The 26,470-nt window shown below is 40.1% G+C and overlaps 6 protein-coding genes across 10 annotated transcripts; 4 read left to right on the top strand and 2 right to left on the bottom strand.

Annotated features, from left to right (window-relative positions):
* The first annotated feature begins 578 nt into the window (after positions 1 to 578).
* Positions 579 to 6,726, top strand: LOC117576782 (nuclear factor related to kappa-B-binding protein). The gene is made up of 4 exons (XM_034261834.2): positions 579 to 1,972; positions 2,546 to 5,126; positions 5,400 to 6,115; positions 6,181 to 6,726. The coding sequence occupies exons 1-4, from the start codon at positions 767 to 769 to the stop codon at positions 6,724 to 6,726; spliced, it is 5,049 nt and encodes a 1,682-aa protein (XP_034117725.2). The 5' UTR covers positions 579 to 766.
* A 305-nt stretch (positions 6,727 to 7,031) lies between these two features.
* On the bottom strand, positions 7,032 to 8,996 carry LOC117576783 (zinc finger and BTB domain-containing protein 41). The gene is made up of 4 exons (XM_052008080.1): positions 8,683 to 8,996; positions 7,788 to 8,619; positions 7,676 to 7,723; positions 7,032 to 7,438 (listed from the first exon to the last, which is right to left on the bottom strand). The coding sequence occupies exons 1-4, from the start codon at positions 8,866 to 8,868 to the stop codon at positions 7,050 to 7,052; spliced, it is 1,455 nt and encodes a 484-aa protein (XP_051864040.1). The 5' UTR covers positions 8,869 to 8,996; the 3' UTR covers positions 7,032 to 7,049.
* A 248-nt stretch (positions 8,997 to 9,244) lies between these two features.
* LOC117576786 (WD repeat domain phosphoinositide-interacting protein 3) lies at positions 9,245 to 11,353 on the top strand. Its single transcript, XM_034261837.2, has 4 exons — positions 9,245 to 9,453; positions 9,595 to 9,681; positions 10,244 to 11,005; positions 11,077 to 11,353. Exons 1-4 carry the CDS (start codon positions 9,387 to 9,389, stop codon positions 11,181 to 11,183), a joined length of 1,023 nt encoding a protein of 340 aa, XP_034117728.1. The 5' UTR covers positions 9,245 to 9,386; the 3' UTR covers positions 11,184 to 11,353.
* A 329-nt stretch (positions 11,354 to 11,682) lies between these two features.
* Positions 11,683 to 26,026, bottom strand: LOC117576389 (facilitated trehalose transporter Tret1). 4 transcript variants are annotated; one of them, XM_034261102.2, is made up of 8 exons: positions 24,112 to 24,200; positions 21,970 to 22,092; positions 21,715 to 21,854; positions 21,382 to 21,501; positions 21,237 to 21,322; positions 20,262 to 20,378; positions 12,124 to 13,485; positions 11,683 to 12,059 (listed from the first exon to the last, which is right to left on the bottom strand). In XM_034261102.2, the coding sequence occupies exons 2-8, from the start codon at positions 22,008 to 22,010 to the stop codon at positions 11,787 to 11,789; spliced, it is 2,139 nt and encodes a 712-aa protein (XP_034116993.2). In that variant the 5' UTR covers positions 22,011 to 22,092; positions 24,112 to 24,200; the 3' UTR covers positions 11,683 to 11,786. The 4 variants fall into 4 exon arrangements, with proteins under 4 accessions (XP_034116993.2, XP_034116992.2, XP_051864044.1 ...); XM_034261101.2 differs by lacking the exon at positions 24,112 to 24,200 and adding an exon at positions 24,004 to 24,076; XM_052008084.1 differs by lacking the exons at positions 21,970 to 22,092; positions 24,112 to 24,200 and adding an exon at positions 25,962 to 26,026.
* On the top strand, positions 16,535 to 17,634 carry LOC127566205 (scoloptoxin SSD552-like). Its single transcript, XM_052008088.1, has 2 exons — positions 16,535 to 16,784; positions 16,842 to 17,634. The coding sequence occupies exons 1-2, from the start codon at positions 16,572 to 16,574 to the stop codon at positions 17,388 to 17,390; spliced, it is 762 nt and encodes a 253-aa protein (XP_051864048.1). The 5' UTR covers positions 16,535 to 16,571; the 3' UTR covers positions 17,391 to 17,634.
* On the top strand, positions 18,448 to 19,566 carry LOC117576260 (tabinhibitin 3-like). Of its 2 annotated transcripts, XM_052008087.1 has the most exons (3): positions 18,448 to 18,659; positions 18,718 to 19,006; positions 19,071 to 19,129. In XM_052008087.1, the coding sequence occupies exons 1-3, from the start codon at positions 18,450 to 18,452 to the stop codon at positions 19,073 to 19,075; spliced, it is 504 nt and encodes a 167-aa protein (XP_051864047.1). In that variant the 5' UTR covers positions 18,448 to 18,449; the 3' UTR covers positions 19,076 to 19,129. The 2 variants fall into 2 exon arrangements, with proteins under 2 accessions (XP_051864047.1, XP_051864046.1); XM_052008086.1 differs by having other exon boundaries at positions 18,718 to 19,566.
* Positions 26,027 to 26,470: the final 444 nt, after the last annotated feature.

The following is a 26,470-nucleotide window of genomic DNA, read 5'->3' on the forward strand; positions in this document are numbered from 1 at the left end:
AGAGATGAGCAAAATAATAGTGCAATTGTTAAACGGACTGGCAACTATATCTTTTAAATTTAAATTGTTGCAATAGTCAGGAAGTTGTTGTATTTACGTATTTTCATAGGATTGAAGTTTTTTTTAAAGTGATTTTATGAAATGTGAAATGTGTTACATTATATTACAAAATCAGTAAATTTTAGACTATACCGCCAGCTGTTGGAATGGCGTTGCCAGTTTTTGATTTATGCGACAGGTGCTGCCAACGCGAACCGAAAATAAAAAGTGATAATGGAGAGGAAGCATGCAACTGAACCATCGAAACATCGATTTCTTTACCATCGATAGCAAAAACAATAGAGTCGGCAACTATCGGATTTTATGTTTTGGTATATTTCATCGGCGATTCTGCTTACGAGCGCACTGCGGGTTACGTTAAGAAATGTATTTTTCATGAAAAGATTAAAGATACAAATTTTTATTTATTTATTAATACGTGAATTATATCCAGAAATTTATTTAATTTTGGTTGATAAGAAAATCGATAGCATTTATTTTATTTTAAAAACATCGATAGGTTGATGGTGCCATCGATGTTTCTTCTTCACCTCTAAAAAAAAAGCAATAAAAAGAGGAAAACAAGCAGCGAATATGTTTGATATAACGAGGCAGCGGAAGAGACAAAAATTATAAATTAGTGTAGAGAAAAAATTTGCCCAGTGTGCGAAGAGAAGCAGCGCTGCATTCACTAATTGAGTAAAAACGACGAAAAACTCGACTAGCAATGAGCAATAACAACATCAGCAGCAGCAACAGCAATAATAACAACAGCAGCATGCCATACCCGGATTCCGAGGAGGAGGAGGAGCTCAGCGGGTCTTACAACATCAACGACAACGACAATCATGGTCAGTTGAGTGACTGCAGCAATAGCAACAGCAGCGCTGCCAGCAGCAACAGCGGTAAAACGGCGAGTAGTTCCAGCAGCAGCAACTCAAGCGACGACGAAGACGACGACGATGTGGATGAGGACGACGGTGCCTCCGATCAGGACATGCACAGCGACAGCGACTCCGATGATGCCACCACCACGCAATCGGATGAATTGGAGCTGGCGCAGCTAAGCAAAACTCACACATTTCGTTTGCCTCGTGGTCTCTGCGAGAGTGCGGCTATATTCCACGAGTTCTTCAGCGTGGAGACCTGGCAAATGTTGCCTAATAACATGCAAGCTCAGCTCCAGCCACTGCTACCAAGCTATGCCTCAATCCTAACGCCTTCGCAGGCTGCAGCCGAGCAGCAGCGCACGTTATTGCAGCTCTTCAATGGAGGATTACAGCGGTTTGGGCAATCGCCACTACTACGCCTGCAACAGCAGCTGGAGGAAGGCAGTCTACGGCCTGATGTGCTGCAGCTGCGTCTCAGCATCGAACGTTCACAGCGACGGGAGCGTCGTTTCCAACAGTCCGAGCGGCTCAGCCGCTTGGCCAAGGAACTGTTTCTCTCCCGCGAGCAAATGCTGCAGCAGATCTACGTAATGGCTCCGCCTCCCGATGCTGATGCTAACCTTGGGCTAGGTAATGGTCCGTTCAAGCTGCAGTCACGTCCACGCAAACGAAAGACGCTCACGCTGCATAGGGAGAACAAGTTTTGTGTGGAGCGTGCGAGAAAACGATATTGCCAAGAGCTTGTAGAACTGACGCGTGATCTACAGCTGCAACCTGGGGAGTTGAGTGCCGACGAGCAGGATGAGCAGGCAACACAGTTGGCTATCCTTGCCGAGGAGCGTCAACTGAAGATGGAGACGAATACGCGACCCTCGAATGCGGCAGATAAGAAATGTATTTACAGCAGCTTCTTCAAGCGTCGTCCGGGATTGGAGGATGAACTGGTATTGCGTAGCATGCAGGCAGACAAGATGCAGCCGCTCACCGAGAAGAACTTCAAGAAATACTTGCGCGACTATAAACGACGAAAACAGCAGCAACCGGTGAGTAGACCGATTATAAATAACATTAATGAAACTTTTCCTTTGGAGCAGCCTATAATTGCTTCAAAGCCTGCTATTGAGTGTTGATTGTTATTTTGAAGTTCAGTGCTGCGATTATCGATTTTCGATTGTTGCACAATATTTTGGTACATTTGCACCCAAGTGAAATTGGTACTTTTTTTCTTCTTCGGTACAATTGAATAGTTTTTACTATATTTTACATCTGATTCGAAAATTATCGGTTATATATATGTATTTAACTATTTGAGACTATTTGATAAAATCATGGGTGCAAACAATATTTTTGAGACGGCATCATTATTTTCCAATGTTGACGCGTTGGTACAGTACCAAGCTGGGTATATTTTTTGTTGAATGGTACAATTTGAGGTCTGCTAAGTATTATTAAGCTAGTTATGTTTTGTAACTCAAAATTAATATTGATAGCCTTTGGCCTTAAGATCTAAGTCATATGGCAACCTTGATTTTCAATTAAAACTTTCTATTATCAATACTTGATTATTTGTATATTAACATTGATAACTGTACTAATTTGTTGACTTTCTTTCTCAGCAATTGCCGGACTTTGAGACGGCGGACATTCGATTGCGTGATATTTGCACGCGTGCCCAGTTTGTGGGCAATTTCAAGCCGGGACGCAAGCCAAAGGCATTGACAGCGCGTCTCAATCACAATGTGAATGAACCGCCAGCTCTCGTGCCCATCGGAGGCAATTCGTCAGCAAACGCCTCGAAAGTGGAGCCCCCAACGGAACTGCTCACGGATGAGCCGCAGCAGCTGTACGGACGAGCGGCCATCGAGCCCGACGAGGACGAGCTGGAGCAGGAGTTGCAGCAGCAGGCAGAGGTGATGCAGCAAATCATTGCGCCTCCAGCAGCAGGAATGGCGTCGCCTGCAGCTGGTCACGTTGAGCTGCCCAAACTGGAACCGTTCACGCCTCGCTCAGTAATTAGCAGTTCACCTAAAGCTATGGTGAAGGCTGGTGCCCACATCACAGGCAGTCCGACCAGGGAGCTGACAACATCGTCGTCCTCAACGACTGCGCCACTTGCCTGCTATTTCTCGCTGCTTCGTGATCTGTTTGTATCAACGCCACAGCATCGTTTGAACTACACAGAATTGCAGACGCTGCTTCTCAAATGGCGGACAGAGAGCTGTGTCACCGGGTTGCCCGACTGGGTGCGCAGTCTGCCCAACGATTGGACGCAAATGCTGCAGTCGGCCGTCAACTTCCTGGCCGGAGACTTTGTGACACTGCCGGCGGAATATGTGCCATACATTGAGCACAAAACACAGCTGGGCATTTACCAATGGATTGGCGCTGGTCGGGACTCGGATGCACGGCTGCAAACGTTGTGTCAATTCTGGCTGCAGCGACGCAAAGAGGATGCATTGGTACAGCAGTTGCCACAAACAGCGCAGCTAACGCCACAACACCAGCAGCTAAGTCCCGCTGCTGGCGTGGATGCAACCCCAACGCCAGCTCCTCGTTGCCCCACCAGCTGGACAGTGCGTGTGGCCACGCAAGCAGAGATGCTGGAATTTCAGCGGCAGGAGCGATTGCGCTTCGAGCAACCGCATCGACCATTTACCTATCGCATGCATGGCTACGAGAGTGTCGTTGGTCCTGTTAAGGGCATCTATACGCAGAGTCTGGCGTTGAACAAGGCGCGTGGCCATGCCGTCATGGTGGACGATCGACCGCCCTTTGTGACCATCCTGACGCTGGTGCGCGATGCCACCGCTCGACTGCCGAATGGCGAGGGAACACGCTCGGAAATCTCCGAGCTGTTGAAGTGCTCGCAGTTCATCAATCGCCAGGCGGCGGAGAATGTGCTGCAGACGATTGTGAGTGGCGCCTTGGATCGCATGCATGGCGGTGTCGATCCTTGTGTGCGCTACGATGCGCGTCGCAAGATCTGGATCTATTTGCATCGCAATCGCAACGAGGCGGACTTTGAGCGCATGCATCGACAGAATCAAACGTTGGTCAAGCAGAAGCAACAGCAACGCAAGCAGCACAACAACAACAAGCCAAAGAGAGACGAGCCCTTCGAGGTGACGCAAGCACAGGCACAAGGCCAAGAGCTGCCTGCTCTAGTGGCAGCCACCACGACGACGCCGAATCATGTGACAGCAACTACAACGCTAATCAAAAATCATCCCGTTGCAGCGTTGCAGGTCAAGTGTCCACCTGTGCCGCCACTCAAGTATCACATACCTCCCACAAATATCAACACGACGCCGCCAGCAGCAGCAGCAGCTGTGACAGCGACAGCAGCGAGTGCAACAGCAACAGCTGCAGTCAGTCCACATACGGCACAAAAATCGCTGCTGAAGACGACGACGCAACGCAGCGGCGTCGTCACCATTGTAGATAGATCAGCCTCCAATAATACAGCGCAAGTTGCGGGCACAGCAACCGTGCAACTGCTGAAGACGTCGCCAAAGCCGCAGCAGCAGCAGCCGCAACAATTGGCCCGCAATACCACGCCCATCCTGGTATCCACGCCTACCGGGTTGCAGACGGTGCATGTGGCTGCCACGCCCAGCAAGAAGCTGGCCATCAAGAAGCCCATTGTTATCAATTCCCCCACACAAGCAGCGACGACAGCCGGCGCAAGCACAACTGGCAGTTTTATCGTGCCCCTCGAGCAGCAACAATCTCAACAGCAACCACAGTTGTTGACCATGAGCAACAACAAAGCGACGACTCCAGTGCGACAGACAATGCCCAAGAACATCATACGACTGCTGCCAGCTGGTGCAGCAAGTGGTGCAGCAACGAAACCTTCTGTTGTCCAGCTGCAGCCTCAAACGTTGGCCACCAAACCCGCGGGCTCTGTGCAAATCTTAGGACCACGCATGCTCGCCCAGACCACAGTGCGTCCGTTGCAGCAAAAGATTGGCGCCGTCTCCATTGTGAGCAACAAGTCGGTCATAGCCAGCGGCACCTCGATTGCCAACAATGCGACGACAACAGGAACGAGCACCATTGTGAAGATGTCGCCTCAAGCATTTGCCACACTCCAACAGCAGCAGCTCAAGCAGAAGGCTGCCAATGCTATTCAGAGCCAGCAGCAGCAACCACAACAACAACTCCAGCAGCACCAACAGCAGCGAATACTTGTCGGTAAGTCGAACATGGATACATCATCTATTTATACATTACATTTATACATATAATTTACAACGGATTAAATGTAAATTTGAATTGTTTATCAACATCAGTAAACACAAAACTGAATTATAAATAATTGAATAAGGTAATTCAAATGGTTTGGAAAGCATACAAAAGAAAACTTTTAACTTATTCTTTTAATTCATAAAACTTGTAAAATATATTTAGATTAACGCATTCTACTGCCATTAAATATTAAAATTAATTTCTCTTTTTCTTTTGCAGGCAACACAGCAATTTCGTCAAACAAAAACATTGTGTTCCAGGCGCTGCCGAAAGCGGCGCCCAAAATACTCAGCACTGTGCCCGGTCAGACGACGAAAACGTTGACCACTGCGAATCTCTCGCCGCAGCAGCAGCGGATTGTGCTACAGAGCTTCAAGCAGCCGCTGGCAACAGCAGCCGCATCGACACCGTCGTCAACATCATCAGCAACTGCAACAGCGGCAGGAACAACAACGACGCGCATAATACGAACAACTCCAGTATCGGCAGCAAGCTCTAGTGCCACATCTAGTACAGCAACAACACAGGGTGGTCACATCATTACGCTGGACAGTTTACTGCAGAAATCAGTGCCCGGCAAGCTGTTGACCGCTGGCAGTAATATCATCCAACTGGCCACCTCAACAGCGCCAGGCAACATCATCACAATGTCACCCAGTGGCCAAGCGCCGTTGCAATCGATAGCGGGAACGACGGCCAAACAGTTGCCGGCAACGGCGCGAATTGTGACTGCTGGCCCTGGGGGAATGGTGCCCAAGATCATTGGCAAGACAACGGTTGTGCCTGGCAAGCCGCTGCTGTTGCATGCCAAGACACTTAAGCTGGGCACCACAAATGCGGTGAGCACAACACAGGCGGCGACGCCAACGACGACATTGAAAACGACGCCGCAGAGCATTGTGATTGGCGGTCAAACAATGAAGATACAGGGAGCGGTAAGTATTCAATTGAAATATTTATATTGTGAACTTTATTTAACAACTCAATATTTGCATTGCAGACCATTCCAACGCGCAATGCGTCCGGTGCGCCAATGCAAACGGTAATCATGGGCAACCAACTCGTGCGGTTGGCTACGAGCAGCAACAGCGGCAGCAGCAGCACAACAACCAATAGCAACAGCATGCCCAGCACATCCAGCGGCATTGCGAGTACACCCAAGACTCTGCTCATTGGCGCTGGAGCAGCGCAAACGTTGCGTCTGGGCAAGAACGTGTTGTTGGCAAGTAGTGGCAGCGGCAGCGTTGCGACCACGACGACAACAACAGCAGCAACTGCAACACCTGCCAACAATCTTGTATTTGCCGTGCAAGGCAATGGCGGCCAATTGTTCTTCTCCCCCGGACTGCAAGGTGTCAATCTAAAACCGTTGTCCAACATGAAAGTGATACCCATGTCGACGGCTGGAGGTGTTGTCAGTGCCAGCAGCGGTGTAAAGTTAAGCAATGTTGCGGGAACCGTTGATGCGGTGGTTGGCAAAACATTAAACACCAAACTGTTGCCAACAGCTGTGATTAAAACAGCGAGCGGAGGCCACGCGAATTAGGTGTGAATTGATGACAGAGGATAGAAGAGACAGAGGCAGAGGCTTGTTAACTACGTTGTTTACTTTATCATTTGTTTGGATTTTACATTATCATTATCATTTATATATATACACACATATATATAAAGTAGTCTAAGCAAAAAGTTTAACATAAAAAAATTTCCTTGCTTACAATTAAGTATGAGTCGAGATTTAATTTATGGGAAATGTGTAAGTTATTTTTACGTGGAGAAGAGGAACGAAAATGATCGTTGATTAAAATTCTTGGTATGGCGTGCGTTTGCTTGTTGTTGAACTTCTTTTGAATTGATTCTTCGTTTACTTCAGTCGGACGCCATTGCATGTTTCTTGAGATGACGATTTAATTTAATTGTCAAGTTGAACGATTTGTTACAAATATGACATTCGAACATTGATTTGTTTGATCCCACAGTTGTGTCGGAATGCTGACTGACATTCGTACTGTCATCTGCCGCGGTATCTTGGCTTGTATCATCTTGAGAATAAGTTAAGGATGTATCGCCAGGATCCAGTTCTTCAGGTGTGGTCGGTCCTCTATGCATGTTCAGTACGTGCTCTTCCAGTTGCTCGGCATCGCTGAATGTGTTTTCACAAAAGGCGCACCCAATCAAACATGTCTCTTGGCTGGGTTTTACTGGCGTTTCTATTGCTTGCATTGCTCGCAACTTGAGGGCCAACTCCTCTTCGTGTGCTGCAATGAAACGAACAAATCTCGATAATCACTGGTTCAATAAATATAAATGCTTCTTTCTGGGATGAATTCTAATTTACAATTTTAAAAAGAGTTGCAATTTTAAGAAATCATCGAGTGTCCCAATTATTGTTTACAAGTTTCAAGCTTCTAGCGTTCCGACTCTGCGATCCAGTCAATGAATCAGTACAAAGAATTTTATATGTATCTAGAAATATATATTTGATTAGTATTTACCTTCAATATGCCGGTTTAAATGCGCTTGTAGTTGCTGGTGCTTTAGTACTGCAAAATATAAATGAAAATAACTGATTAATCCGCTGACTTGAAGCCTTAAAGTCCTTCTTACCTTTGCCACAGTATTCACATTTCGTTCTCGTATGCACAGCCAATTTATGCTGCTTCAAAGTGTCCTTTGAGTTACAAAAGAAGCCACAAATTGGACATTTCAGATGTTTCTGCAGCTTATGCCATTTCATGTGAAATCTGAGGCGAGATTCGGGGGCATTTACAAACTTCTTGCCACATATGTGACACTCGCAATCTTTGAGCATATGTATGCGACTCATGTGTTCTGTGTGCCCGACCTGTGAGAGCGACTCGTGTCCACACAGTTTACAGAAGACTCCCGGCTCCTGGATGGGCGCTGGAAGCATTGTTAACTCTTCCTCATCGGAGTGATCGTCGTATGTGAATTTAATGATTTCATCATCACTCTCCTGGCTGTCATCCTCTGCAGCATCAGCTTCGAATATTGTAGAACTTACGCCATTTGCAACAGCCAGTTCTTTGGGTTCAATCTTTGCGAAGGTGGCCTCCTCTGGCAGATCGCTCGCAACATTAGATGCGGGTGGCTGAATGGGTGGCGCTTCCAGTGGCACTCGAGCTGCATGCTCCATTTTAATGGGTACATGGGGGATATCCAATGGGGCACACACGCGTGTGCTGCCATCCTCTTCGCTGCCTTCTTCGTCATCAGTGTCGAGGTAAACAAAACCGCAGAAAGTCTGTTCCGTTTGGATTTCCTTTTTGATGATTACACCATTGTGCGCTCGCGTATACTCCAGCGTATCAAATTGCTGCTGTGTCTCCAGGCAGCTGCGCTTGAACTGCAGAACCTTTTGAAATTCCAGAATACACGATTTGCACATATACTGAGGACGTCCATCGTTCTGCAGCACCTGACGAGTGGTAAAATGACTTCGTTATGTGCACTACGTAGTATAAACTAAGTAAGCAAATACCTGTAGATTCCAATCACTCATTTGCTGAACTATATCAGACATTTGGCCATTGAAGTTGTCACCGGCATCGGGTTTTGTGAAAATGGGCCGGATAATAGAATGATTTAATAGGAAATAAATGCCGCATGCACGACACGGCTCGATTTCGTCGCCATCTTCGAAGGCCATCAGATCCGCACAGTCCATATTAATGCAGTTAAATTGCGGACAATCGAGCGCAACAAATGCATCAAAAGAAATTTTAAGTCTTGTAATACAAAATAGGTTCAAAACGCTTCCATTTGTTGTCTTTAGTGTGGCAGTTTTCAGAACAATTCCAAAATAACTACAATTCTTAGGTTAAATTTTAAAAAATATAAAAAAATACTAAAGTCACAAAAGAGGTTTAGGAAAATAAATCTATTTATTAATCACTTTTGAATTAATTGAATACTTGATTTTGTAATTATATTGGAATTCAAGTACCCTACAATACTGATCAGCCATCATTAATGTAACCCTGGTAATTTTCATCACAAATCGGTAAATTTTAGTATATTATTCCATGTGAAAAAGTATTCATTAAAACTTATCTTGTGGTCACACCGGTTCCCTGTACAAATGTACAAAAAATAAATAATCATCCCATCACGCAGATACAAATTTGAGGTTTTACATATAAAAAACTTGCTAAGAATTGGGTGTGAAAATACAAACAATTTGCAATGAATTTGACGGATCAGAATCCGTACGGCAACGGCCTACTTTATGCTGGCTTTAACCAGGACCAAGGTGGGTAAAAAACATCATCATAATGCACTTTGTTTGTTGTTTACATATTCATTGAACATGAAAATCCAACGTGCTTAAGTATACTATATGTATGCACCTATAAATGTGTATGACATGATTAATTTTGTAATTGCGCCGCAGGATGCTTTGCTTGTGCCACTGATACCGGATTTCGGGTATACAATTGTGATCCACTGAAGGAAAAGGAACGTCAATACTTTCCCGAAGGTAAGTGTATGTTGGTGTAGGTGTGTGTATGTGTGGCGCTATTTACGTGCTGCTGAACGGGCAGAAAGTATCTTTGATGGCGCCTTGCCATGCAATATTTGTTAAAAATTTAGTATGTGTATATATGAATGTACGTGGGAGCCCTATTTTGCAACAAAGACAGCAGTTTGGAGGTGTGTGAAAATCTGTCTGCTGATAACAAAATTCGTGCAATCAAAATCTTTTATCGAAATGACAAACTAAATAAATACAAACTAATATATATGCATCCTATAACCCGATAGTAATTATAACTATTATCGTTATCTTTGGAATTATGAACTTATTTTTATCGTTAGTGTTATCATTTATTTGGAATTTGCTATCAAGTTTATCAAATAATTATCGATTTTTAAAGTAACTGCCAATATATTCAAATATACAATATTTGTATGTGAACTTTTCCCACATACTACTTATACACTTTGCAAGTTGTGAGAAAGTAACTTAAATATAGAAATATTTGCAAATGAAAGTATGACTTCCCATGCCCTAATCATTGTATTGTTTTCATTTCATGCAGGTGGCCTTAGTCATGTTGAAATGCTCTTTCGTTGCAATTATCTGGCACTGGTTGGTGGGGGCATTCGACCTCTGTATCCACCCAATAAAGTGATCGTCTGGGATGACCTGAAGAAATCGCCGGCCATTTCATTGGACTTTAATCAGCCGGTGCGTGCGGTACGTCTGCGACGTGATCGCATCGTTGTTGTGCTGGAGGGCGTGATCAAGGTGTACACATTCACACAGCAGCCACAACAGTTGCATGTGTTTGAGACGAGCGCCAACCCGAATGGCCTGTGTGTGCTCTGTCCGCATAGCAATAAAAGCCTACTAGCATTCCCGGGTCGACGAACCGGCCATGTACAGATCGTTGATCTTGCCAACACAGAGCGTGCCCCCTTGGAAGTGATCGCTCACGAGGCAGCAATAAGTTGTATTGCTCTCAATTTGCAGGGCACACGGTTGGCCACCGCTGGTGAGAAGGGCACGCTAATTCGCATCTTTGATACGGAGAATGGCAAAAAGGTGTCGGAACTGCGGCGTGGAAGCAATCATGCTAATATATTTTGCATTAATTTTAATCATCAATCCACTATGATTGTGGTGGCCTCTGATCATGGCACCATTCATGTCTTTAACTTGGAGGGCAACAAGCCGCAGCAATCGTCACTTCCCATTTTACCCAAGTATTTCTCAAGTCAATGGAGCTTTGTGAAATTCTCCATACCACAAGGACCTCGCTGTATATGTGCCTTTGGCGCCGATTCCAATTCGGTTGTGGGTAAGCGACAGAACAATGCACAATTTTAACATGATTATAAAATAATTACTATTTATTAATTCAATTTTTAGCAATTTGTGCCGATGGACATTACTATAAATTCCTATTCAATAGCAAAGGCGAATGCAGTCGGGATGTTTGCACGCAGTTCCTGGAGCTCCAGGATGACGAAACTTAAAGTTGAACAATTTTACTCTCTGACGCCTGTCCTCTAATTGCATATTAATATCTACATATACATACATACATATATACATAAAAGAAAAATGTGTTATACAAAATTATACTTAAGCATGCTTTAAACAAACGTTACAAGTCGGAAGTTCACATAAAAATCTAGTTAACAAATCATAGTTGTCATTTAAATGAGAATCCAACACACACCAGAATTGATCGCACGCTAAGCTGAGTATGTAAGCTGTCATATTTAAGCTTACGCTTTAAGTGGAACAACTTGAAGTAGTTCGGGATCTAGAAAATACGGAAACGATTAAAGAGTTCCTCTCAATGATGTTATAATTGAATTTGATAGGAAAATACAACACTTACTGAAGATACTATCAACGCTAAATCTGAATAGTAAGAGCTAGAACGCTGATCTTTCTACTCATTATTAATGTTTATACTGGAAAGTGTGATTTAGGGAAAAGTTGGCCCTCAAAATGAAATCAAACATCAATTTTTGGTATTGTATTGCTTTGTTACTTATAAATATCACTGGATTATCAAGTATTTATGTGAAAGTGAAAGAAGGAAAAATATTACAAATGTGTCTATGGAATTACAAGTGTGTTGTATTGCTGCTCTCCTCGAAGGCGTGATTGGTGGCACCTCTGAGAGGATTACTGTTTGCTTGCGGCGCAAAATCACTTTGTTGCAGGTGGATAATCTTCGCCTGCTGCTGCGAACTGATTGGCACATGGAGATTCTGCAGATTGTCCAAGTGTATGACATTGGACGGTTGCGTCTGTTGTTGTTTCTCAAGCTCCTTCGGCGATGGCTGTTTGCGCAACAGATTCATATCGGACTTCTTTGAGAAATGTGCCTCGATTTCCTGCAATAACAAATATTAAAAGTTGTTAATCCAAGCATTCATTTTACGGTCAGTTTCAACTCACGCCCAGAGTGCGACCCTCTGTCTCGGGAAGTGTAAAGTAGAGGACAATGGTGCCAACAAACGCAACTGTGGCATAGAAAGCAAATGTGCCCGGTAGCGTCAATGTAGCCAACATGAAGAGAAACAGTTTATTGGCTAAAAAGCCAAAAACATAACCAACGCCACCGGCGAATCCCGAGGCGCTGTTACGAATGTCCGCGGGAAAGACCTCGCCAATGAGAATCCAGGGTATCATACGTATGCCCAGATGCGAGAAGAAGGCGGAGAGCAGCAACAGAATCAGCGGCACCCAAACCAAATAGTTGGTCTTCTGCTTGGGAACAGTCAGCAATAGATCCTCTGCAATAGGTGGCTTCGAAGACGTCAATTCACTGCGCTCGGTGGAGCTCGGCATGGCACTGGAAACTTCCGGCAGCAGCGTAGTAGTGTCTAGATCCTCCTCCGGCTGCATTGTGGTGTCCAACTCTCGTCTGCTGCGATTGCCTGACTCGGTTGTATACATTTCCATATCTGGCAATAGAGTAGTCAGCTGCTGTTGCTCCTGCAGTTCATCCTGGCGTTGACTCTCAAATATTTTGGATATATTAGCCTGCGAGATAATACTATCCTTGGGCACGATGGCAGACGCATTGATGACCACATTGTTCACTCCAAAGCCGGGCACTTCGTTCAGAAAATGAGCGTAGGTCGCGGTGCCCAAGAAACAGAGTCCGGTGCCCACCGTCGAGACCAGGACCAGCGGACGTTTGCCCGTGAAATGTATGAGAATAACGCCCAGTATGGTAGAGATCATCTCGGCCACGCCCAACAGTATGGTGGCATGGTATTTGTTCATGGGTGCCTTCAGTGTGTGGAAGATTTGCACCGCATACGTTTGCAGCGAAGTCTTGCCGGAAAAGTGACCCGTGAAGAAGGTGAAGGAGACGAGTAGGAAAGGCACCAGGAAAGTTCGCTTGCGCCACATGCGCAGACGCATTTTCAGCGTGCGTCGTTGTCCCGCCGATGCAGCTCCTCCCTCGGCTGCCTCCTCGATGGCCTTTTGGGTGATCAGCTCGTCGTACAGCTGATTAAACTCCGCCTCAATCATGTGCTCTGGCACCCAACCGCGCAGCCATTGCAGCGACTTGACGGCCTCCAGGAAGCGATGCTCGCGTATCAGCCAAATGGGACTCTCGGGCACAAAGCAGAGCATCACAATGGTGATCACGGGAAAGGCGGCACTCACAGCTGCCACACTGCGCCAGTCCATCAGCGAGCCAAGTATGAATTGCACAAAGACGCCGGTGATCACACAGGTGGTGCCCAACGCGGACAGTATGCCGCGATACTTTGGCTCTGTGATCTCGGCCACATATGTTAGCACCTGCAAAAAACAAACAAAAGGTGAAGAACATTGTTTTAGCACTCTTGACATTTACTACAGTTTATGTTTGCTATTTGCAACACTTGCCACATTAAGTGGCATGCCAAGGCAACTAACTACCAAGGCAGCTAGCTACAAATAATGATCATGTGGCCATGTGACAATGACAACGCAAATTACATCGCTGGCTTTATAAGCTGATTCCAAAAATGGAACAATTCAAACATAAATGCAAGCTTACTTGACTAAATAGTGCAACATTTTAACATTTGTTGTATGTATGTTATAACATAATATTTCGCCTTTGTTTCTATTTAATGCTCTCTATATTAAAAGATCTCAATAATTTCAAATTTATGTTGAATTTAGTAGATATTTGAATTAATCCTACAATCGCAAGTTACTGAATTCTTTTCTTAGTCCAAGAGAATTATGCCACAAGTGTTTGCATATTCTGAAGTGTTGCTATATAACTTATGTACTTCGAAAATCGGTGTTTTTTAGCTTGGGATATATAATATTTTATAAACCCAATAGGTACTTGCTTTCGTACAAATTGTCCCAGTGGTTCCCAAAGGTGATCATAGCATTGTATGTCCGTCTGTCTGTCTGGCCATAGAACACCTACAGTCGATCACAGCTTATTTCAACCACCACCAACCAACGACTTTAAACCAGTACACTCGCTAAACTAAAAGAGGTATTACATTTATTTAAACGCAGGATATAAGTTTAATGTTTTAACATAAAAGATATTCTTTCATATATTTTCTAAATTTTTGTTTACTATATAAAATTATTGAAAAACAAAAAAATACCATTGCCCGTATCAATACCTAAGTCTCAGCGACTATAAGTTATAGAGTTTCAAGTTTAGCTCAAAACACTTTCGCCCTTGCAAATCGAAAAAATCGATTACCAATCGCAATTTTAAAACAAGAGTCGTAATAATAACTACAGAATTTATGATTCCTGAAAATTTGGTTGCGACCAGAGAAATTTGTAGAAGTTATTTAGAAAATACTTTTATATCGTAAAAAGCGCCTACTGCAAACGGGTCTTAGTTGATTAGACTGACAATCTAGTATATTTTGTACTCTATGGTATGTTTTGAAGATAGTACTATATCAATGTGTATTTTCACTATTTTTAGTATATTAAATCGGTATATTTTTAGAAGTGATTTTTATTTTTATAGGTAGTGGATATATCACTGTCCAACACACTCGATTGTAGCTGTCTTACTTGGTTAGGCATAAATTGGCGATGTTATAACTACTTAAATAGTATTTCTCATAGCTAGATAAATCGGAACTAGTCAAATGCCAATTTTTATTGTAGTCTAAGCAAATCAGCAACAAATTCCAAACGTGACAACATTCTAGAGCTATGTAGAACAATTAAAATTATTATCAGAAAATTGTAAAAAGTGGTTGTGACACAATAATAAATATTCTATTACGTAATCAGCTTTGTTCACCCCAACTATTTATTGACTTGTTCTGTTAAAATATTTGTTATCTTCGTTACCAGAAATATTTTGACTATATTTATCTTAGTCAAACAATATTTGCATTATTATATTTCAAGGTATTGCATGAGAGTTTTACACAGCTATTTATATGGTCTAAAGAAGTCTCAACTCACCTCTATTCTTAACGGTAGATGAAATTAGTATTGCCAATTAATTTTAAATGGATTGAATTGCATTTCAAATATCTACAAATGTTAATGTTAAAGCATTTTAGTAAGTGAGTTTTTTTTAAAGATGCACATTCAGTTATCACTGTTATTCTTGTGCACTTCTATCATAGATAGGCTGAGCTCCACTCGCTTTTTTGATCATCCACTATTTAAAACCAAAATATCACAATACAAGACGCGTGGTCAAATAATTTTACCAACTCCTCCACAAGACTTGTGTCGTAGCGATCTGTGCCCAGCAAATGTGAAACATATCGCCTGCAACTATCAATTTGTAAGTGCTTTCATTAAAATTAACAAAACGAAATTAGTCAAGATTCACTCCATTACTTTACATTAAAGTGGGGACCACATTGCCCAAAACCTCGTGCAGGTGTCAATATGGAAAAATACCAGGCAGAGATCGTTGATCTTCATAACAATATGCGCACACAATTAAGCCTAAAACCCTTGGGTAATTTGCCCGTTGCTAAAAAATTGCCAAAAGTGCATTGGAGCAAAGAACTCTCCGTTCTGGCGATGAGGATCACAAATTATTGCAACAATGCCACTGGCAACGATTGTTTTAATACGCCAGATTTCCCAAATGTGGCCCGGAGTTCGGTTACAGCTATTCGACACTTTCCAAATTTTACTGCTTATGACTTTATAATTAATGTGATCAAATTTTGGAGTAGTCATTGTGTTTATATCAATCCGAATGTTGTTACACACTTTCCACAAAATCCAGAGACTTTTGAATGTGAATTAGCAAACTTATTTAATCAAAGAGTTCGCCACGTGGGATGCGGCATGTTGATTCAAGGAGCAACCTTATATCCAACTTATCATATTACATGTCTATATAACGATAAACCCAAGCCTGGAGAAAAATTATATGACATATTGTGAACACTTTAAAGGAATAGCTAAGGATCAATTGATATTGAAAACGTTTGTATATTTATGTACCCAGATTAAAAACCTATACCTATACATCCCGATACAACAATTAAATTAATTCTAAAAATCAACTTAAAAAAATAAATTAAAATGATACAAAAAAACGTGCAATGCTTTCTTAGACAATCTGGTATATTTTGTACTCTTTGGTATATTTTGAATGTAATGGTATATTCTTATACCTTTTTAATATAATATATAATATTATATTTTTCGAATATTGTTTCATAGATTTTCTTGCGATCCAGCCTCACTCGAACTATTTCTTTCATATTGAAAATGTTTAGCAGGTATCTCACGGTCGAGTCGACTGTAGCATTCCTTCATATTTATATCTTGGAATGTTATTGGCGTTGCAAATTGATTAAGTGCAGATCACATATCGTTTTAGGTATATAAAGTATTTGTAAGAACAACAGTCAGTGAGTGAATTATTAAAGATGCACATTAGTTTAGCAGTTTTACTCTTTTGCACTTCGTTCGTAGATCAACTGCTTAGTTCGTCTCATTTTTGGAACGTCCCATTGTTTAAAACGAAAGTGTCAGTTTATAAGACGCGAAGGAAACTATCTTCGCCAACTCCACCCGAGAACTATTGCCGCAAAGATCTATGTCCGCCGAATGTGCAACACATCGCTTGTGACAATCCGTTTGTAAGTGTTTCACTCAATGTCAATATCAGATCGAAAATTTAACAATATACATTAAAGTGGGGACCAGAGTGTACAAAACCTCGGGCAGGAGTCAACATGGACAAAATAAAGACAAGAATCGTAGACCTTCATAATAATTACCGGGCAAAATTATCGGTATCAGGTTTGGGTAAATTACCCCTGGCTAAAGGATTGCCGAAAATCAATTGGAATGAAGAGCTCTCCACACTGGCGATGAGGATCACAAACTTTTGCAATGATGAAGAAGCTAGTAAGTGCGTGAATACGCCACATTTTCTTCATGTGGCCCGGAATTCATTTTACCATGAAACTACAAACAGTTCTAAGAATATATCTCCAGAGAACTTTATTCTTGAAACGATTAAATATTGGGGGGACTATTATAAATGTTTCGACCCGAACTATGTTGAAAAGTTTCCCCCTGATGCATCGGAGGATGAACATGAATTTGCAAACATTATTAATCAAAAGGTTCGCTTTGTGGGCTGTGGCATGTTGACACGAAAACCTGGTTTATCTCCATGGTACTATGTCACTTGTCTTTATAACGATAAGGTTAAGCCTGGGCAAAAATTGTACGATTAATTTCTTGTTTATACATTTATTTAAGCTCTGGTACCATATAATAAAATGAAAAACAAAAAAAATAAACGGAACAAAAAATTCGTGATAATGTGACATGGAAAGTAACACAATTTAAATACATATATGTACATATATACAGTACATACAAAATACTAAATGAATGCAATATTAATTATAGCATAGCAACGAACATATTATTTGTAATCTTTCTTTATTTATCAATTCAAAAATATGCAGGAAAATTTCATGATTTCATTTGTTATAAGCGGTATACTTAGAGGAATATTTACAGAATCCTGAACTACTACTATTAATTGACGTTACCTATTGATTTTCCCATGGAACGAATTACATTTAAGATATCTTTTTATTAAATATACCTAGCAATATCAGTTATTTAATTTTTACACACTTTTAAAATTCTTATTTACCAGATTTGGGAAATATTAAATAAAATTACTAAAAGCAAACATGCTTCTCTCAAAAACCGGTTAAACTTAAAAAAATGTTGTCAAGAAAAAAAAATTTTTTTTGGTTTAAATAAAGTATTAAGATATCATTAAGTTATTAGGAAGTATTGATTTAAGCAAAGGTTATTGGGAAAAGAAACTACTGTTTAATGTTCGCAATGTAGAAAATTGTCTCGAAATGAAGTCAAGAGTAATGCTTTATGTGATTAATTTATACAATTGTTTTAAAATCCTCATCAAATACATCGCGCAACAAGAATGATATTGAAAAATGAAATCGGGCTCAAAACAATGATTTTATCTAACATGTTTAATCAACGATCAGGCTAAGTCTCGTTAAGAAGATATCTAATAATAAATAAGCTTAAAAGTATAAATACATGACTTTAAATTTTATCGTTAGTGAACTTCTTCAATCGGGTGTAGAAAATAAAATGCACAACAAAGTAACACTTAAGTTGCTGCAACTTTCACAATAATGTAATTACTGTTGCTAATTTATAGAATATGAAACGAATTGCATCTTATTCAATATATCTAAACACTGTCCAAGTTCTCAAAACTTCAGTCATTGAGTGAACTATTTAGAATGCACATTCAGTTAGCAATGTTTATCCTTTGCACTGCTGTCATAGATCAGCTATATTCGATGCGCTTTTTTGAAGCCCCAATCTTTAAGACCAAAGTAAGTAAATACAAGTTGCGTACTAAACTGGTTTCCCCAACTCCTCCACAAAACTATTGCCGCAAAGGTCTATGTCCAGCGAATGTGAAACACATCGCCTGTGGCAATCCATTTGTAAGTGTTTCAATCAATATCAGTGATCAGTCCGATAAGCTAAACCAAAACTTTAAAGTGGGGATCACATTGTGAAAAGCCCCGAGCAGGTGTCAACGTGGAAAAAATCAAGACAGACATCATCGACGTTCATAATAACATACGTGAGAATATGTCGAAAGTCAGTTGGCAAAATCTGCCCATAGCTAAGGGCTTGCCCAAGGTTAAATGGAACCAAGATCTTTCCGTTCTGGCGATGAGGATCACAAACTATTGCAACAATGCAACTGGCATGGACTGTGTAAATACACCACGTTTTCTGCATGTAGGTCGGTCTTCAACGGATTGGCAAATTCCTCCTGAGAACAGTAATATGAAACCAGAGGATTTTCTAATTTTGGCAATTAAATATATAGGTGGCAACTTCCTTAGGGTAAATGCGAGTTTTGTTGAGAGTTTTCCATCGGATGCCTCGAATTTTGATTATGCATTCGCAAATATAATTAATCAAAGAGCGAACGAAGTGGGATGCGGCATGATGACACGAAAACCCGGTAGGTTACCATGGTACTATATCACCTGTTTATATGACACGGAAGTGAAGCCTGGCCAAAAATTGTATGATTTTTAAAGTTTAATTTGATTAACTACTTCACGACAAAAATAAAATGTTTGTTATCTCAAATAAATATAAGTTCTCTGCTGTGAAAAGAGTTTTTTTGTTTAGTCGATCAAGTAAAATTAACGAACGATCAGTAAATCGAACTGTGTTCTCACAACACTATTTAGGAGATGAACTATATTTCATAATACACTATTTACACCAAGCGCATCTGCTTGAATTCTGCAATTATAAGATTCAAGTGTTTACACCAAACTCGCATCATTCAGAAAGCTATTTGAAGTGCAAAATTAAACAAACTCAGGCAGGAAGGAGAAGTAACAAACAAATCAGCCGAAATTGAGTAATTTAACTAACAATGCGATTCTAAAAAGTATATGTTCGTATACATTTAATTTATTTCTCATTAATTCAGTATACCTATTTGCGATTTGCATTTTATTAAGGAACTCGTTCTGAAACGATCCTATTAAATTACCAAGTGGGTAATTTAGTGCTTTAGTGCTCAGTGCTTTGCGTCAAACATTTTATAATGTGTCTTTTCATTTCCCGTTTTTTCATTCATTAATTTGCTTTGTTTTAAAGAATTGCAAATCATCGAACGTTATTAAATTCATTTGAAATAATTATGAAATGAGGCGGTGGAAGGAACAGTTATTCTAACCAAAACTATTTGGATAGGTTTACAGTTAAATAAAATGCTTGAAGCACATTTCTTGTAAGGATTCAGTAAGCTTTATAATATGAATCTGAAGACTGCACTCCAATTTTAAATTCCCAAATAGCTAGCTAGGAAACTTTATTACTTAAATTATTGCATATCAACTCAACTGAATAATTGTAACTATGTAACCATTAGTCGAGTGAATTTGAAATAGGCAAACTGAGAGAGGGGGAAGAGTGACAAATCGGATACATTGCACTCGGCAAGGTCGACACTCGAAGATGCCACTACAAAAATGCAATTATTTGTTGTTAGTTGGTTCGTGATCTGTACTTACAGGTGCTTCCATCAAACCGCCACCGAGGCCAGCCAAGCATAAAGCTGCATACAGATGCTCGGTGCGCGTTGAAAAGTGAAACATTAGCCAGGCAGCCAGTATGGGCAGGTTGACAAACTGAAAGCGATACAAAAACGATACGGATACATTAACGTTTACATTTACATTTGCAGATACATAATGAACAGGTAAAAAAGATGCAGTCGAGTGTGCTCGACTATGAGATACCCGCTACCCATTTTAAAAGCAAAATATTTCGTTATTGTTCTCAAAATATACCAAAAATAATATACCACAAAATACTAAAAATAGTAAAATGTATAATATGGTAAATTTGGTATATTGATATGGTACTACATTCAAGATATACTATAGAACTCAAAATATACCAGGTTGTCAGTCAGAGCAACTAAGACCCCTAGTAAGTAGGCGTTTTTGCCGGAAATTTCAGGAATCACAAAGACTATAGTTATTATTGTATATACCAAAATTCACGACTCTGTCTTTCAAATTACGCTTGTTATTCGATTTTTGTCGATTTGTGGGGACGGAAGTGGGCGTGGCAAAAGTTTGAAACTTACATGATCTGAATGGAAACATAATAAATGCTGTTGAAAAAAATTATAGCTCTATCTCTTATAGTCTCTGAGATCTAGGTGTTCGTACGGTCAGACGGACAGACAGACAGACGGACAGACAGACATGGCTAGATTATCTCGGTTCCTGAATCTTGAACCTGTTACATAAATTGCCTGCCGTCACAAAGTTATAATACCCTTCTACCCTATGGGGAGCGGGTATAAAAACAAGAGATTTGCGTGAGATCACGCGGTTTAGCGCATCAGCATAATTGTTGCGCAACTCAAAGCGAGTCACGTGGTTTTATTTCGATTTCTGGTTCAGTGTGTCAATGTTAGTGCCGCTGTGGTTTGCTATGTGATACTCGGATGGATGATGATCCAAGTGGATACGCACCTGCATTGCTCGACGTTTGCCTAGCGGTTGGGTTAACATGCCCGAGAAGAGACAACCGAGGGGCACACAGATCAAATTGATAGAACCTGCAATAGTTATTTTTAGCATATGCTCCAATGCATTTCCTTGATCGATTGACACTCACTAAACCACGAGATTTCATCTTTGTTAAGTACAATTTCGCCGTTGCGACCGTCGCTGCGTCCCTCGCCACCTTGTATGGCGGGTATTACAATTGTGGGAAAACCCAATGTCATGCCATAGCCTGAAATGAACAAAATATTACCATATGTTTCGTAACTTGTAATAGAGTTTTGAGTTAATCAAGCCAAGGAATGAAGCAGCCGCTAGACAAATTAAAATTTAAATAAATCACAGTTCGTTAAATCATCATCATCAACTTCATTCCTGGCTTATATAATTTAGCATATAGAAAAATGTATTAGATTGAAAAGTTCGAGTATTACATGTTATTTACCGAATAGCAATATGTTCTTAATACTAACAGCTAGAAACTGTGGCAGGGCCCGTCGAAAGTTGCTCACTTCCACATCGTTCACCCCGGAAATGCGTCGATTGCCGCCATTTTGCATAAATAATGGACGATCGTTCAGCGCGCTATCAAATAGAGAAAAAACAAACATAGTCAATTAAAACATTTTTGTACTTAATCTATCAGCTGGTTGTAAGTATAATGGTTCGGTATTGTCTGTTAAGTTTTGCTTTGTTTTACCCATTTTTCTCAGGCGACGCAGCAGCCTTGCCATTGATCATCGTGGCGTATACTTGATTATTATTCTTAATTGCTTAATATTTCTACTTTATGTTTGTGCTTTTTTGTAATGAATGCGGCGAACTAAAAAATGATATTAAATGTAAGTTCATCTTTATTTTAAACATTTTTCAAGAGCAGCTTTTATCGAGAGACCTAACGAGACTTTTTATACCGACAGCCGATGTTCATTACGAATTACCGAATCGATCACTTTTTAACAGTTAATTACTCAACATTCAATAAGCTTCGTTACTTTTATTATTGTTGTTGGCTTTCTTTTTCATAGTGTTCGCCGGTTTGGCATGCGTGGGGAGACTGTCAAATTGTTTGACACAAAAAATATTGCATCGAGTACGTGTTAATATGCGCAAATTGTCTTGAATTATTTCCACAAAATTTGATGATCTTTCGACTTGTAGGCGTTAATGATTGTTGTGTATTAATTAATTAATAAAAGGTTGAAATAAATTTATGGAAACTTTATATACTTTGGAAGTTCAAACTGCTCATCATTAAACTCTGCCAACTTGTTTATGAAGACGAAAGTTATTTGCATATAAACAAAATATATGAGCAAACTCCAGGGGATTAAGTTTTTGTTAATTACACCAAACCAGTTCCGAGTTACAAAAAGTTCGACGCACTGAAGACACACAAATTTCAGGTTCGTAAACAAGCTGCACCTGTAACGGAACTTTTCTATCCTTTCCATCTTATACGAGTATTTTGTGGGTCAACGAGAAAGCATCTCATAGTAAAGACAACATTTAGTTGTACTCATCTTTCACCGCCACACCTATTCAAGCTTTATTATTATACCTGGTATGGGGAACCCTTCACCTATTACGAGTATCTCACGCGTACAAAGTATTTTGCATTTATTGCTGTTGTGTCGTCTTCTTTCATTTAACCCGCCGGCTATAATTGAAGTTAAGCTTGTTGTTTCTTCCATACGCTAGCTTCGGGTTATACCATATTTTTAAAGACATTTTTCGGCTATACATTCAATTCATTCCATTCATTATGTGTAGTGTAAAATAGAGCATTATTAAAGTTTTTCAATAACAGTTAATATAATTTTTATTATCACCCTTTAGCTTTACTAAAAACAATCAGTCCAATATTAATGTTTACTCTGTGAGTATTCAAAGCGTATGTAATCGTCGTCGTGCCACAACAGTTAGTTTGTTTTTCTTGGAAAGGTCTGTGTTAGCTTTGCTGTTGGTTATTTTGATAGCTATTTGTGGTACTTTGCACCAGCTGGCACGACGAACTCTCTCAGGTGTTGGCAATATCACAAATGATCAAATGAAGAGTTTTATTTATAAAAATAAATATCACTTTTGCATAACATTCAAACTGGTTTGTAACTAATCAGAATTTGTTTACTAAAATTTGCATGAACAACGCGTGACGGAAAAGTCGGTAATTTTTTAACTTCCACTTTGAAGTGAAGGCCAATGAAAAAAAGTACACAACACAATCGGGACATAATAAGCACATACGCAGGTATGTGCCCACTTTTATATATGTGTGTACAATTATACATATTAGTATGTAAGCAATCGAGAATGCAGTCTGAATTGTTAATGCAAATGTCAAAAACCGCAACCTGAACAACAAGAAAGAAACCTAGAGGTCGCTTTGGCCCACAACGAGCAAACACAACGAACACAGTTGCCACATTTGGTACATTTCTTGCCCTCCAGGTACAATTACTGTTTATGGGTACATTTTAGCAAATAGTAAAAGTACAAAACTCCTATGCATAAATTTTGGTAGATTTTGTAAACAATTTGTTGACAATATTTTATAAAGCGAAAGTTAGTTTTATTTTCAAGTTTTGTAAATAAAAATAAAATATCGTATCAACGGTCAGTTTATTTATTATGGCAAATTTAAGAAGATTGCTGCCACAAACATCGCGAAATTTGACACCTTCGATTTTATATTGTACAACTACAATAATTATTTATTTTGGTTTACTGTTACACTTCGATTTTTAATTGATTATTAGCTTTTCCAATTGGTGTAACACACTGCACTGATTTTGCACTTGCTATTAATATGCCGCTAAATTCTTGATTTTACGCTATGTACATATGTATGTATGTATGTATGTGTATTATCGTCGGTATATTGTGCGCTTCGCTTTAGGCCAACATCTTTGCGCGTCGCGCGGTCAAAACAAACTGAAAACGGAAACCTAAAACCAAAAAAAACGAGCCCCAAGCTCGGCTCGTCAGTTGCCGCGAAAACGAAATGGCAAAATACAATTAATGAAAGACAGCAGCAGCAGCAGCAGCAGCAACAACAACAAAAATCAAAACAAATATGTTTGTTAGAAACGCAGCTTACAAAACAAAAACAATTCCACAGTTTCGTTCACTCTGCTCTGCCGCTGTGTGCAGTCGGCCGTAGTGAACGAACGGCTTAACGAAACTCATGCACCAAACAAGTTCAGTTATACAGTGGAGAGAAGAAGAGCTGAGTCTACACATCACATTCAATTCACTTGTATTAAATGCCTGATTGTGAGTGCTATCACTGGAAAAGCTTTTGTTGTGAATTGTGCATTAACGAGAAAAGACTCTGATTTAATTCACCTTGATCGCTAGTAAGACAGCCTACGCTAGTTAAAGCAACTTGTTGTTCATCTGTGTATAAAAGAACAAGCTATGCACATAAAAGTACGGAAAACATGTACACGAAGTGCAAAATGTCAATGCATAGACAGAAACCGGTATCTACTATATAACATAGTTATCCTATTTAAACATAGAAACAAAAAATAAAATCAATTAAAGCTGCGATTACAACACAATATTCAGACACAGACACATGCACATACATAAGTACATATTGTTGTAGTGGAACAAAGCAACGGAACCGCCGACAATGCTGCCAGACTGACGTAAAACTAGCATACAGCAAAATGTCCAATTATCCACAGTACAAAAAAACGTCATTTTAAGAATTCAATTGTGGCAAAGTGAGAGTGAGGGAGAGAGAAAGAGAGCGTGAACGTGCGAAATTTAAACCGGATTTAAACTAATTTTTAAAAGCTGCAATTAACTCTTAACTTCATTTTGAACTTTTATTAGGGGTGATTAACATTTCAGTTGCAAATAGCTAAAGCCCATCTACATTATTGACACATTTACTTTGACTAATTATCTCAAGCACTTTTTGTTTTTCGTAGCCCATTAGCCAAGTTGTGATAAATATACAAATGTAGGCATAGCTTTAAATAGTTTAATGTGCCTAGTACAATTATTGGTTTTGACACATGGTTGGCAAATCGAATGAGGAAATCACACCGATTATCGATCGGACGGAGCCCTATTTAAAGTACGTAACGTCATTATAATTGCACCGCATCGTTACATTCGAAACTCAGAAAGATGTTTACTATAATTTGACATCGCGTTTCGTTTGCAATTAGAAAAAGTGTTCGAAACGGGTTTCTGTGGCAAGCCAGTTGCATCATGTTATTATTTCGGTTGCAACTTACAAACATTCAAGCACATTTTCAATACAAAATATCGTTTCGCTGTCAATTTCCAAAACTGGCATGCGAAGCGAAGGTCATGGGAGACACAAAAATAAAAAATCGGTCTATGTAATTCCAAATAAACGGTTTTTTTTTTCGTGATGCGCCGCACACGTGATTATTTGCAGTGATTTATGTTTATGCATTAGCAACAAGTGTCTGGTGGGGATTTTTTAATTGTTAGGCACTCTGAAAGTGATCAATTTTCCCACTGGACAATTAACGGAAATGCGAAATTTAAATAATTTAAGGCATCACAGTCGCTTATGTAAGCAAGTACACGCAGCTTGATACGATGTAGGTAAGTACTTAATTGCCAATAAACAATTTTGGCATGACTTTCAGTTTATTCATGCAGTGATGTAACCTTTGTATATATCCGCACTAATTTACGTACATCGTAGGTGCTTGGCGACTTATATTTCTGCGTAAACGAGCTTCCGCCATTTTATTTTTTGGATTAGAATATGTTCATCCGTTAAAAATAAAGAAAATCCATGCGTTACTCTTGAACTACACCGGCGCACTGAATAGCCGACTTTCTGCACCAAGGCATTGATCAGTCCAAAAATCGCATTAAGCGAACCAATAAAGTTTGTGTATAACCAATTAGACACAAACTGTTAATTACACTCGCCAATACAAACGCACGTATTGCGTCGTCGAGAGGGTGTTTTGTGACGTCTTTTAGCGTGACACATATTCTTAGAGGTAATTTACAAAAGCATGTTCATAGATCATGCGATTTTAAATCTAAATACAAAGACAGTTCAATGTTTGAATGCGATTTTATATTTGGCGCCATACAGTGTATCCTTTTTAAAAACAAACAACATTGTTTTAACGAGTATGTACACACTAATTTGGAGTGTTGCAAAAGAGACGAAGGCTCGTTGTACACATCAA

The sequence above is a fragment of the Drosophila albomicans genome, chromosome 2R, assembly GCF_009650485.2.
Source record: "Drosophila albomicans strain 15112-1751.03 chromosome 2R, ASM965048v2, whole genome shotgun sequence".
In the NCBI taxonomy this organism is placed as follows: Eukaryota; Metazoa; Arthropoda; class Insecta; order Diptera; family Drosophilidae; genus Drosophila; species Drosophila albomicans.